Source organism: Phoca vitulina, unplaced genomic scaffold (assembly GCF_004348235.1).
Source record: "Phoca vitulina isolate PV1807 unplaced genomic scaffold, GSC_HSeal_1.0 scaffold46, whole genome shotgun sequence".
NCBI classification, from domain to species: domain Eukaryota; kingdom Metazoa; phylum Chordata; class Mammalia; order Carnivora; family Phocidae; genus Phoca; species Phoca vitulina.
This window is the reverse complement of record NW_022589749.1, coordinates 10,605,409-10,618,416: the sequence shown is the minus strand read 5'-3', so window position 1 is coordinate 10,618,416 and position 13,008 is coordinate 10,605,409. Positions and strand designations below refer to the sequence as shown.

At 49.0% G+C, this 13,008-nt stretch overlaps 1 protein-coding gene across 1 annotated transcript in view; it reads right to left on the bottom strand.

Moving 5' to 3' along the window:
- Positions 1 to 11,054, bottom strand: part of DNAH10 (dynein axonemal heavy chain 10) — a 129,574-nt gene extending 118,520 nt beyond the window's left edge. The window contains exons 1-5 of the mRNA XM_032431401.1: positions 10,841 to 11,054; positions 8,424 to 8,516; positions 4,934 to 5,034; positions 3,739 to 3,847; positions 1,522 to 1,637 (exon numbers count right to left, since the gene is read on the bottom strand). Coding sequence (XP_032287292.1) covers positions 1,522 to 1,637; positions 3,739 to 3,847; positions 4,934 to 5,034; positions 8,424 to 8,516; positions 10,841 to 11,054 — 633 coding nt within the window. The remainder of the gene's footprint in view (positions 1 to 1,521; positions 1,638 to 3,738; positions 3,848 to 4,933; positions 5,035 to 8,423; positions 8,517 to 10,840) is intronic.
- Between the last annotated feature and the right edge of the window lie 1,954 nt (positions 11,055 to 13,008).

Below are 13,008 nucleotides of genomic sequence, written 5' to 3'. Positions count from 1 at the left end.
GAAACTGCTCAAGTCCAGAGCACAGACCTAAAGGGAGAGAGATGAAAATATTTGACCTAAAATGATCCCAGGGTAAGAATGTGACCCAAGCCCAAGGTGACGACCCAGAAGATAATCCTGCATTTCTTCGGCTGCCACCAGCTGCAAGGCGACTGGATTTGAAACTACGGCACAAACAAGAGTAGAAGCAGGTGTTAGAGAGTCTGCTCAGCACCAGGCTAGCTCACGGGAGAGTTAAAATAAAGAAGGGCATGGGGGCGCCTGGCTGGCTCAGTCTGTAGAGCGTGCGACTCTTGATCTTGGGGTTGCAAGTTCGAGCCCCACGTGGGGCATAGAGATTACTTAAATAAATAAAGATCTAAAATGAAGGGTCTGAGGACACAGTCCTTTTGACATTTAGCTGAGGACAGAAGCATGCATTTAGGAAGTCACTTGAATATAATAACAAAGCTTCACCCACATAAAAATGATGGAAAAAATGCCCGTGAGTTAGTTGGTTGAGTTTGGGCTTTGGTGTGTAGTTTTGCCTTTTCTTCGGAAACTTGGATCCATGGTTTAAGACAATGTACGTGTACCTCCCATTGACTGAAGAGCCCAGAACGTCTGACCTGTGGTTTCAGTCTGGATTCTGCCAACCGCACACTCACGGTGACGTTCAAAATGTCCTCTCCCCAGTAAAACATATTCTTGACTGCCTGGTTCCCACTGCCTCCCCTGATTGAACTCCTGCCTAGGCAACCATCGCCCTCCACAGACTCTTCTACGGCCTCATACTGGTTTTCTCTTCCCTTCAGCGTCTGCCCCCCGCTCCCACGGTCTAAGTTTCACACGACAGCCAGAGGAATGATGCAAACCAGACCATATTATTCCCCTGCTGAACACCTACCTCCCTTTCCAACCTTCCCCACTCCTCTCCAGCCGCACTGGCCCTCCTTCTGTTCCTGGACCAGGCTATGTCTGCTCCTGCCTCAGGACCTTTGCACATGCTCCCTTCTCTGCCCAGGAATTTCTCCCCCCCAGATCTTCACATGTCTAACACCTTTACCTAATTCAGGTCTCAATTCAATGCTACAACCTCAGACGGGCCTTTCCTGACCCCCTGAGCCCCACCCTATTACACTTCCTTAGGAACTTATCATTAGGGGAATTAGTCTGTTCACAAGGTGTTTTTTTTTTTTCCATTGTTTGTCTATCAAACACTGCCTCCTCCGTGAGGCCATCCCTTACCACCACTCCCTGCACACACAAACACATGCGTGTGCGCACACACACAGAGTCCGTTTCTATCACATTATTAGGATTTATTGAACTCATGCCACTTGTCACCGCCTGATATTTTCCAGCTTAGGAATCTGTGTCTCATGTCTTTCCCCCAGTATCAGCTCCTGGAGTACCGAGATCCACTCGGACAACGGTACCTGGGACACAAGAGCTGCTGAACATTCCTTATGTGTGGAGGAAACGAACCAGACAGCCTGAGTCTTACAAAATGCTGAGACCCCTTCCCTTGTCCACGGTTACCTGACATATGACATTCTTCAGAAAGGGAAGCACGTTAGAATTGATAATTCCGTACTCCAGCATCTCGGGCATGATCTCCATGGCTTCCTTCATGTCCGTAGCCTCGGAGATCATCTCTGCGTGGGAACAGACACAGAGGGTGAGTCACGCGGGGAGGTGGCAGGCAGGTAACTCTCCCAAGCACCCGGCGAATCTGCTCCTTCTTCCTGAGTAGCTAACCCAGGAATGTTCCAGGCACAGACTCAAAATGATGCTGACGTCTAGTCAGACAAATCCCTCGGCCCATGAGACACTGAGAGAAACCTGACGTGCTGGGGTCCCCGGGCTCCTACCAGTAGCACAACAGAGCTACCCAGACCAGCAGATAGACACACTCGTGTTTTCTAGAAATGTTTGCTGGGCTCCTTGCTTTGCCTGGGTCCCCACTCCTAGCAACGCCTCTCCAGTTCATCACCAGAGTCCCTTCTGAGTCACGAGTATTTTTAAAGACAGATTTGGTGACAGCCAACCGTTCGGCTGGGTTTTATTTTACACGTCTTTACTCCGCCCAACCAAACATCAATGAGCACGGGAGACATTCTGAAGGTCCCTTGGGCCCTTCCCTCAACCTCATTGGGAAACAAAACAGAAACACGACAAATATATCAACCAAGGCAATCATTTCGCTGGCTTCGGACCCACATCTGTGTAGACTTTATCCTCTCCTCACTACGTTTCTGTATATCAAACTCCTCTTTACTCAAATTTAAAGGGAAAGTATGTAAGAACCCAGAATGTGAAAGAAAGAGAGCCTGAACTCAATGAAAGACGACCATAGAGACACAAGATGATGAGAGTGAGCAGTAACAAAGCCCGAGGGGACGCCGCGGCTGTCCTGCTCACGGCCTGTGCGCCCAAAAACGCCATCCAAGTTCAAGAGAGAAAAAAGAAAGCCACATAATGTTTGCTCTGGAATTTACTGTGAGTCCTAAAACATAGCTATGCACCTCCTCCACGGAGGCAAAGGCAGAAGAAACGGGGGAAACCCAGGCAGGAAGACTGCGGAGTCAGCCCGGATTAAATAAGGCAAGAGGAAGGGCCGGGGGTCAGAAGAGACAGGAGAGTGACAACCACTGGGAGGCCGGGGGTGTCACCAGAAACGCCCAGGTGGCTCCCAGAATGCAGCAGGAATGCACAGCGGGAACATCCCACCCAAAAGTTACCCCGCGGAATGAACTTGGCCTCCAAGCAGCCCCTCTGTCTTAAATCACATGGCCACACGGAGAAAGCCCCAGAGCTCATCCTACAACTCAGGATCACATCATTTTGCATCTCTCTCCCTTTAATTGTTACAACAGAACCAAGAATATATTCACACAGCCAGTCCTCATTATTCCTGGTAGTTCTGTTCTGTGAAGTCTCCTCGAACAAGGAATTAACGAATACCCAGCCATTGCTCCTGCAGGATACCCGGGGTTAAGTTCCTGCAGCTTCTGATCACATTTTCATCAGCCATCAATACATAACCTGGCTTTATTTGTGTTTCTGTTTAAAGACAACTTATTTAATGTACACAGTTGATTCGTTAACACTGAACTCAGCCTACGCTATAACTCATGCCTGAACTACGCTTCTCTAATACACCTGTGTCCTCCATGAGAAACGTCACAGCCTTCTCGCGCTCAGAAACACTGGACGGTGCTCCAGCTCCAGGACTATGCTTGAGGCCATTTTAAACAGTGAAACCACCAACAAAAAGTACCAAAAAATGTGAGAACCATGGCACTAAAGAGATAACAATAAGGACAGTCCACCCTCAGCCAGAACACACAGATTCAGTGACTCAAATGTTTCCCCATTAAGGGGTGCCTGGCTGGCTTCATCACTGTAACATGCAATACTTGACCTCGGGGTCGTGAGTTCAAGCCCCACGTTGGGTGTAAAGATCTCTTAAAAACAAAATCTTAAAAAAAAAAAGAAAAAAGTCAAATGTTTCCCCATGCCGTGCACATCCACGAATGACTTCAAGGCTCGGCAAGGATTGATTTGGGGGTTATGAAAACACGTGAGCAAGTAGGTGAATTCACAAATAGGGAACCCACGAGTAATGAGGATTGGCTGGCCTGGGAAAAAAAAAAAAAGGTGGTATTCTCAAGAAAGTGTAAAAATTAAGAGTCTCACAGATACACACCCAGGGGCATACTCATCCACATGCATGCACACACACTAGAAGTATACCTTTTGTATTTCTGAGAAAATACACCACATTCTGGTCCAGAAACTCCCCAGGAACAGGAGTACACAGCACATAGAGATGGGTCTTATCCACAATGTGCTTAACGGTTCTCTGAAACATGGGGGACAAAAAAACATCAGGCTGAGAGACACCCACTCACCCAGACAAGCTAGCGTTCGGGCCCACCTGAGCCCTCCTCTCTGTGCCTTCTGAACTCCCGGCTGACAAAGGGCCCTAGCGGACCACACACACACACGCGCACACACGCACGTGCACGACAAGGCAGCCAGACTTGAGCACTCAGCCTGACTCTTCTATTAACTGGCTGATGCAGCCACACTTGACCTGGGAAGTCCAGACAGAGCTTTCCGAGGCTGTAAATTGCAACAAACGGGCTTGAATTTGGTTTCGGGGGTGGGGTATATTTGTGGAGCTGATCAGAGTAATTTCATTTAGCACAGGCCAGACTCGATGCTTACGTCCTGGCTTTAAGCTCCACCTCTGGGATTTGTGAAGTAAAAGGTTAACTCAGCAGGCCTGGGTTGTCCAAACTCTGCGTGTTGCAAAGGTTTTCAAGCTGGCCCTTCACGGGCTCCTGGGTGATCACCTCTGTTTTTGGAATAGCCTACCTGATGTGAGTGTCTTTGTATACCTGGGGCCTTGGGTCATGCCAGGTAGTTTATACTAGCAACGTGATGGGCGGTGAATGCCTGTTTCTGTTTGCCTGGGGCCCCGGTCACCTTATATCAGTTTGACTTCCTGCAGGCTAGAGACCGGCCCTTCACACCCATAGATGCTCCGTAGAAACTCTGGACTCCAAGGCTTGGGTGGGCTTCCTTGACTTCCTATGTGTTCTCGCACATACTTGCTGGGAGAAATAGCACATCCAGGCCACGCTACCAGGAGCTCAGGCCCCTTTTCCTCCTGGACTCTGCCATATGTACCTTTTTCTTTGATTCTACTCTGCATCCTCTCACTGCAATAAACTGTAACCACGAGTATAAAAGTTTTTCTGGGTCCTGTGAGTCATCCTAGCAAATCATTCAATCTGAGGGTAGTTGTGGGGACTCCCAACACAGGAGTCCATCATCTGTACTCCAAATATGTTCCCTCAAATATGAATGTCAGTTACACAGACTCATCAGAGGGGAGGGAATTCCCATTACCCCACCAAGGAGGGGAAAGAGCCGAAAGTACCTTGACAGGGAGGTCTTCTAAACTCTCTTCGCCCGCTTCTTCATTCTCTATGTCGATTATAGGCTGGTTTACAGAATCGTTTCTCACCTGCAAATTCTTGGCTGCAAAACATTATTCAGTGTGCAAACTGAAATAAGCAGAAACGTAGATTTCCTGCCATCAAGACCAGACCCGCATCTTGTACAACAGCATATTTCATTCAACAGACGTGTTATCCAAAAGCTATACATACATTTTTTACATGAATCCTATCAGAGCCTTGATGTACGTTATAATGGCGAAAGTTCTTTGTATTTCTGATGGGTGGGTTCTCAGCCGGAAATTTAATGTGTATGCGTGTGTGTGCGCACACGCGTGTGCATGTCCCAGCTACCATGTGCAATGTGTGACTTCTCAGAGATTTTCACTTTAAAAGGGAGTTTTATTATTAGGACGAGAATGATAGCTCATATTAGCATTTATTCTATTTTCTCTATGAAACTCGAAACTGGTGGGGGATGAAAATAAAAGAAATCTAAACAAAATGAATGTGTATCTCTCAAGTCTACTCTTATCGATACAGATCTGGAAACCTCAGAGCCTGTCGGTCACAGCCCTGGGAGTTACTGACGAGTCCAGTGATCACACAGAAGGGAGAGCTTTCCCCAAAACGGTTTGGCTCTTAGTGCAAAAGGCGCCACATGACACCAGGGTGGCTTGGGAATCAAATCAGCGTGTGGGGTCTCCTGGTCTACTTGTGGTTTTCTCATCCATAAAATGCGGACAGTAACATCTAGTGGTGAGACTCGGGAGAATTCAGTGGTGGTGTGGTTCTGTGCCTGGCACACTGACGGCCTGAGGCCAAAAACACACTTACGAATGCCCCGAATGAGTGCAGCTGTACTCCTAGACTTGGTTCAAATGGTTAAGTTTTAGGTTATGTATATTTTACCACAATAAAAAGAAAAAAATGCACTTGAATATCCACTTGGAAGTAACGTTAATTTGCTTTGTCGAGAAGACCTCCCTGACTTTTCTCCCCAAGCAGCCTCCTTCCACAGAGTTCTTTCCCGTCCAGAGACTGACTGGTGTGTCTTCGTGGAATGTCGCAGGAAGTGTGGCTGTGGCCTTCATCCCCACCGTCTGTCTTATCGAAATCCAGCCTAGCTAGCCTTCCTGAGAATGAACGGACAACCTCTCTTTCTGACCTCACAGTCCTCTCCCTGCGATCTGTAACCACATTGTGGGTAAAAACGAATGCTTCTGAAGAGAGGAGGAGGACTAGCAGAGACAGAGCCCGTCGCCAAAAAACCCCTTTTCCCTCTGATTTTCAAATATTAGGTATCTTTTGAAAGTGAGTGTCTAACCTACAGCTTCTGCTTCTTGTAAGGGCAGGTGAATCACGGGGTAAGTGTGGCACGGGGGCCGTTTAGCTCTGCTGGGGACATGCACGGCCCGGAACACGGTTTTCTCAGTCTCGGCCCTACTGGTGTTTGAGGCTGAATCATTCTTTGTTGCGGGCACTGTCCTGTGCGTTTTAAGATGTTCAGTGGGATCCCTGGCCTCTCCCCTCCAGATGCCGGCAGCACCCACCCTCCAGCCGTGACAACTAAAATGTCTCCAGACATCACCAAATGCCCCATGGGGGCCCAAGTCACCCCTGGCTAAGAATGCTGCCCCCGATAGAGGGCCAACAGACCCATGAAAAAATGTTCAACATCACTCAGCCTCAGGGAAATGCAAATCAAAGCCACAGTGAGATACCTCCTCACACCTGTCAGACTGGCTACAATTAAAAACACGTTGGTGAGGATGTGGAGAAAAGGAACCCACTGCTGGTGGGAATGCAAACTGGTTTAGCCACTCTGGAAAACAGTATGGAGGGTCCTCAAAAAGTTAAAAATAAATCAGAGAGGGAGACAAACCATAAGAGACTCTTAACTCTAGGAAACAAACTGAGGGTTGCTGGAGGGGAGGAGGGTGGGGGGTGGAGTAACTGGGTGATGGACATTAAGGAGGGCATGTGATATGAGTACTGGGTATTATATAAGACTGATGAATCACTGACCTCTACCTCTGAGACTAATAATACATTATATGTTAATTAATTGATTTTAAACAAACAAACAAACAAACAAACAAAAAGAACTACCCTACAATCCAGCCATTGCACTACTGGGCATTTACCCAAAGAATACAAGAACACTAATTCAAAAGGATACACGCACTCCTAGCAGCATTATCTACAATAACCAAATTATGGAAGCAGCCCAAGTGTCCATCGACAGATGAATGGATAAAGATGTGGTATATATACACAATGGAATATTACTCAGCCATAGAAAAGAATGAAATTTTGCCATTTGCAACAATATGGATGGAGCCAGAGAGTAGAATGCTAAGTGAAATAAGTCAGAGAAAGACAAATACCTTATGATCTCACTCATATGTGAAATTTAAAAAGCAAAACAAATGAACAAAGGGAAAAAGGAGAGAGAAACCAAGAAACAGACTCTTAACTATAGAGAACACACTGATGGTTATCAGAGGGGAGGCAGGTGCGGGGACAGGGGAAACAGATGATGGGGATGAAGGAGGGCACGTGTCCTGAGGAGCACCAGGTGATGTATGGAGGTTCCGAATCAGTATATTGTACACCTGACACTAATATAACACTATACTGAAATTAAAAGTTTAAAAACTTAATACATGCAACTGCCCCCCCAAAAAAGGGTAAAATAAAAAGTTTCAGGAATGAGGACAAAAAGAAAGCTCAGTTAGATAAATAGTAGAAATACACTAGAAATAAAATGAAATCGTTCAACAACAAAAAAAGGAAGAAAAAGAAAAGGTGAGGCGGGAGAACTGGGTCAAAGCCTGCAGCTGAAGCCACCGCACCCCTCGACGAGACACAGAGCCTGCAGAGGCCAGCAGGTCGGGCCGCTCGGGGCTACTTAGAGCCACTTCTCCAGCTCGGACGTGTCGCTGAGCAGCAGTGAAAGCCCCCACTCGAGCCTCGGATCAGCCAAAAGCAGCGGCGCGTGCGGGTGGCACAAGGGGAAGGAAGCCGCGGCCACACAACAGCGCCCCCCGCGGCTCGAGGGCTCCCAGACGCGGCTTGCACAGGACTGGGGGGTCCGGGCCCTGCACTGTCCTGGGTGGAAGAGGGCGCCCCCCCGAAGTCACGCCGCCCAGACCCTCAGAAGGGGACGCTATTTGGAAAGAGGGTCTTTGCGGATGTAAAAGAGGAGGTCATGGAGAGGGCAGCCCCGAAGTCCGGTGGCTGTCGCCTTTACAAGAGTAAGGACGGGAAGATTCTGGGCCCCACGGAGGAGGAGCCACGAGGGATGCGCGTGCAAGTCAAGAGAGGCCGCGGCCCGAGGGGCAAGGCAGGTGCTCCCCGGGAACCCGCCCACCCCCGCGCGGCCCACCGAGGCCTCAGGGCTGAGGGCGGACAGCCAGCACCCCGCTCGGCACCCCACGCCGGTCCCCTCCCCCCCCCGCCCCTCACCTGACTCACGCCCCGACTCTACTTTCCGAGCGTCCTCCTCTTCCTCCTCGCCTTCCTCCTCGGTCGCCACCGGCACGTCGCCCTCTTGACCGCCTCGAGCATGGAAGAAAAAAGTAACACGTGGCTGTCCCACCACACGAGACACGTGAGGCCGCCGCTCCCCCGGGCGAGGTCAGGGCGAGGACGCGCGAGCCCCTTCCCCTCCCGCCCCTCGCGACCCCGCCCCGCACCCTAAGACGCTGGAGGGCGGGGGAGACCTGCTCCTCTCGCGGTAAGACAGGCCTCGGGGGCGAGTTCCCGGGCTTGTTACACCTGCCACCTGCCCGTCTGGAGCCTTCTGCCTCCTTGCTCCTCCTTCCCTGCCCTCCTGCACTGGCGCCAATTTCTGAACCAATACAGTCACACCGGAATGTTCCAGTTACCCCAGACAACTTTAAGTGGCACCAAAGGAAGATCTGTGCAAATTCCCCAGGAGATGAAGGTCAAGGTGGCAGAATGATCAGATGGTTCCACCAGCCCCAGGAAATATAAGTGATCAACAAGCATTAAAAAGAGGCTCAACTCCACTGATTATTATTTAGAATGTAATATAGGGGACACCTGGGTGGCTCGGCCCATTAAGGGTCTGCCTTGGGCTCAGGTCATGATCCCAGGGTCCTGGGAGTCCGCACTCAGCAGGGAGTCCGCATCAGGATTCTCTCTCTCCCTTTGCCCCTCCCCCACTGCACGCTCCCTCTCTCTCTTTCTCTCTCCCCCCCCAAAATAAATAATTCTTTTAAAAAATGTACTATAGATTAAGCAAGTGCAGCCCCCATTCATCTATGGGATTGGCAGATATTAAAAAGACTGACAATATCCAATGTTGGCAGGACTCTTGGCTAACAGGCACCCGGCCACTGTTGGGTGTGGGCCAGGAGGCCCCTTCTCCAGAGCAGTCTGGCAGCCTTTCCATCGTGTAAATGCACACACCTAGGAAACCAGCAATTCTGCTTTTATAAACCTCTCCCACAGAAATACACAGGGTGCAAAGACGGATGTGCATTGTTACCTTGTTTGTGAAAAAAATACTATGGAAAGGTAAATAAATGTTCATTAATTAGGGAATGGATAAAATATGGTGTATCAATGTACTTAAAAACCTATAAAGCTAGGTAGTTCTATAGGTATTGACATGAAAAATTCTCAAGATGCATTTGAGGGAGACAAGTCACAAAATAATATATATAGTATGACTGATTTTAGAAACGTATTATATAGAGAAGATATAGATGATTGATTGATTGATTGATTGATTCAGGGAAAGATCTGGCAGGATACATGACAAACTAACAATAGTGGTTACCTACAGGAATGGGAGTAGGACTTAAGGGATAGTGAAAGCTTGCTTTTTCACTTTTTACTTTGTATAATTCTATGTCATGTGAATTTTTAAGAGAATGCCCTTCAGTAATACTTAGTGTCATTTTTTAAAATTTAAGTGAGTCATTACATGACATATACAGCCTGATTCCATTTTATTTTAAGAAATACACACTTACCGATTGGAACAGCATCTTGGGCTAGCTGCTACTAGTTACAGACACCCCTCTTTCCTACCACCACCTACACCAGCATCTATTTGTCTCCATTCATATAATTTTTAACTGGGAGCAGAGAGAAATCTTAACTGGGGGCAAGGACAGAAATAGAAAAGAGGGATGGTGGGGCGCCTGGGTGGCTCAGTTGGTTAAGCGACTGCCTTCAGCTCAGGTCATGATCCCAGGGTCCTGGGATCGGGCCCCGCATCGGGCTCCCTGCTCCGCGGGAAGCCTCCTTCTCCCTCTGACCCTCCCCCTGCTTGTGTTCCCTCTCTCGCTGTGTCTGTCAATTAAATAAATAAATAAAATCTTTAAAAAAAGAAAAGAGGGATGGAGGGGCATGCACTGGCCCCACTCCAGGTCCTGTGAACAGACCAGAGCGCCATAAAGGATCCAATAAAACTTCCCAAGTGTCTTCATAAGCAGAGAGTGACAGTGTGAGCCACAGAGCTGGGGAGGAGGCCGCCCTCCCCACCTCTGTCTAGAACCCAACACCATTCTGGTGACTCCAGGATCGGCAGCTGTGAGTCTCTAGGGACAGGATGCTCAGCGGGGGATGCGTTGGCATCCTCATGACGTGGTGACGGTGGAGAGGAGCCAGAAAAGGAGGGAAAGAACGGGGAAGCGAGTCAGAGACAGCACAGAAACGGGTCACAGTCCAAGGCAGACTTCCGAGCACCCTTTCGAGGGTCCAGGAATGACCCCGGGGACTGAAATCTGCTTCCACAAAGAACAGGGACATCCAGCCGGGGGACACTGGGCTAAGCAGGTGTCAGTGTACGCCGCTCGGAAAGCAGCCGCCGAACTGCAGGAAGTCCGGGCCGCGTCGGGGAGGCTCACCGATCTCCACCTCCACCTCTTCGGGCACCACCTTGCGGTAAAAGAAGAGCGTCAAGGCGCCCTCCTCATCACTGGTCTGGTTGAGGAAGTGCAGGATGTGGTCCTCGACCTCGCCGTCGTTGCGGTTGAGCAGCTCCTCGAAGAGCCGGGGGTCTGTGATGCCGAAGGCCGCGTACACGCGGTCGCGCATCCACAGCACCCGCAGGTCGTCCATGGCGCCGCGCAGGGCCCGATGGCGCCCTAGGAGCCCAGCGACGGGCGGCGTCCGTGGCAACGACGCCCCTGGCAACGGGCGCCCCGGCAACGGCCACCCGGCGCGCGTCCGCTGGGTCCCGGGGCGCGCCCGCCCCCGCCCCCGCGCTCGCAGGGGCGCGGACCGGGAGGCCGGGGAGGGGGTGAGGGTGGCGCCGGGCCCTGTGCGGACCCGGGCCCGCCCTTCCCACCGGAGAACCGAGCGGAGCAGCCCGGCAGCACGCTCGCTCCCGGGACGCGCAGGGACGAGGATGGCCAGGAGCGCCGGAGCGCTGTTGCTCGGGACAGCCGACTGCGGACCCCGGGGCCGCCTCCTGGGATCCTCTCCACCGCGGGCGAGTGTCCCGCCCATGGTGCCCCTAAGCAGGCCGAGACCAGCGAGGTGACGGAAGAGGCAAGGGGAGGTGGCAGGGGCAGAGTCAGAGGCGAGGCGGGACTAACTGCCTGAGCCCCCAGCCACTATGGATCAAAGGGCCTCAGAAAAGCAAATACTTCTCGAAGAGTTCCAAGAAGGGGCAGGTTCACCCTTGCACACAGGATCGGGGAGGACAGTGACCCAAGAAGGGACAAGTGACTTCTGGCATTTGGGATCAGGGAAGGGGCCAAGTCTTTTGGCTTTCCAGCCATGAATAAAGCAAAAACACCCATGTTTTAAAAAATATATTTATTTTTCATTAGTAAAAGGAAGTTCAATACTGATAGGAAGATGCAAAATTGTCCTTTCATGCATTTGTGGAGCTTTAACTTAGTGACTGTGATTTCCCCCTCACAGAGCTGAGTCTCTAGATGACAAGACTGACTCTAAGAACTTAGCCTTCCTGTTGGATTTTCCCATCAAGGAACAAGTGGAATGTTCGAAGTATTTCTTACAATTCTAAACCAAAGCTCAGCATCAATGACCTGGCTGTTAGAAAACTATTACTTGGAACTGCCTTATTTTCATCATCCTGAATTAAGATTTCTTAATAACCTTATCTGAGATAAACCAGATGGCATGCAAGCAAATTTGGCTTTAAAATTTTAATGAAGAAATTTACTGTTTTTAAATGCAGACTGCAGAACAGTTATAGAAGTTTTTTGTTTTCCAAAATGAATCAGGTCCGGAAATATCTGAATATTTAACTCATAAATATCATGAGTTACTTAAGCTATATTCTATGGCTTATTAAACTACTGCAGACTGAAAACTGAGAACAGAATATTTTTATAAAATACCCACTCAGGAAATGAGGACACAGTGGCATTCAGTGAAAGGTGAGGCTCTTCAAAGTCCAATCTGCGATGAATGGAAAGCTCACCGTGATCATCAGAACAACCTTTGAGCTCCTTAACTGATCACAATTATGTCACCATGAGGACATTCCTTACCCTTGCAGGATGAAATCAAATTCTGTTTCCTGAAGAAATCCCTTGGATTTTTATTTTAGGACTCCATCAACACAGAGAATGAACACCTGAATGAAAACTGGAAAATGTGGCCGTCATGCCATTTATCATGACATGTCCTCTTTAGGAAAATAAACAGATATTTAGCATCATCCAGGCAACTGACCATTTTTCCTCTGGATATTTGCTATTAAGGGAATAGAGTCGGTCTTGAAAATTGTATGTGTAATGGTTCTACCAAACAACTTAAAAACAAAGCACAGCAACCGCTCTGGTAACATGACATTGGAACCTATAGCTTTAGGGGAAAAAAAAATGTCCCCGGTGCCTAAAAGACACCATCAAACTCTATCTCTAGAGAGTTCACAGATGTTAGACTATTAATACATTCTTTTATATAACTATGTAGAATATAATACTATTACATAGGTTTCAATTAAAAAATGACTCTTCCCTCTCTGTTCTATATCATGATAAGAGGTGTTACTTAGAATTACCAACTGGCCCATAACAAATTACCAGAGGGGGCC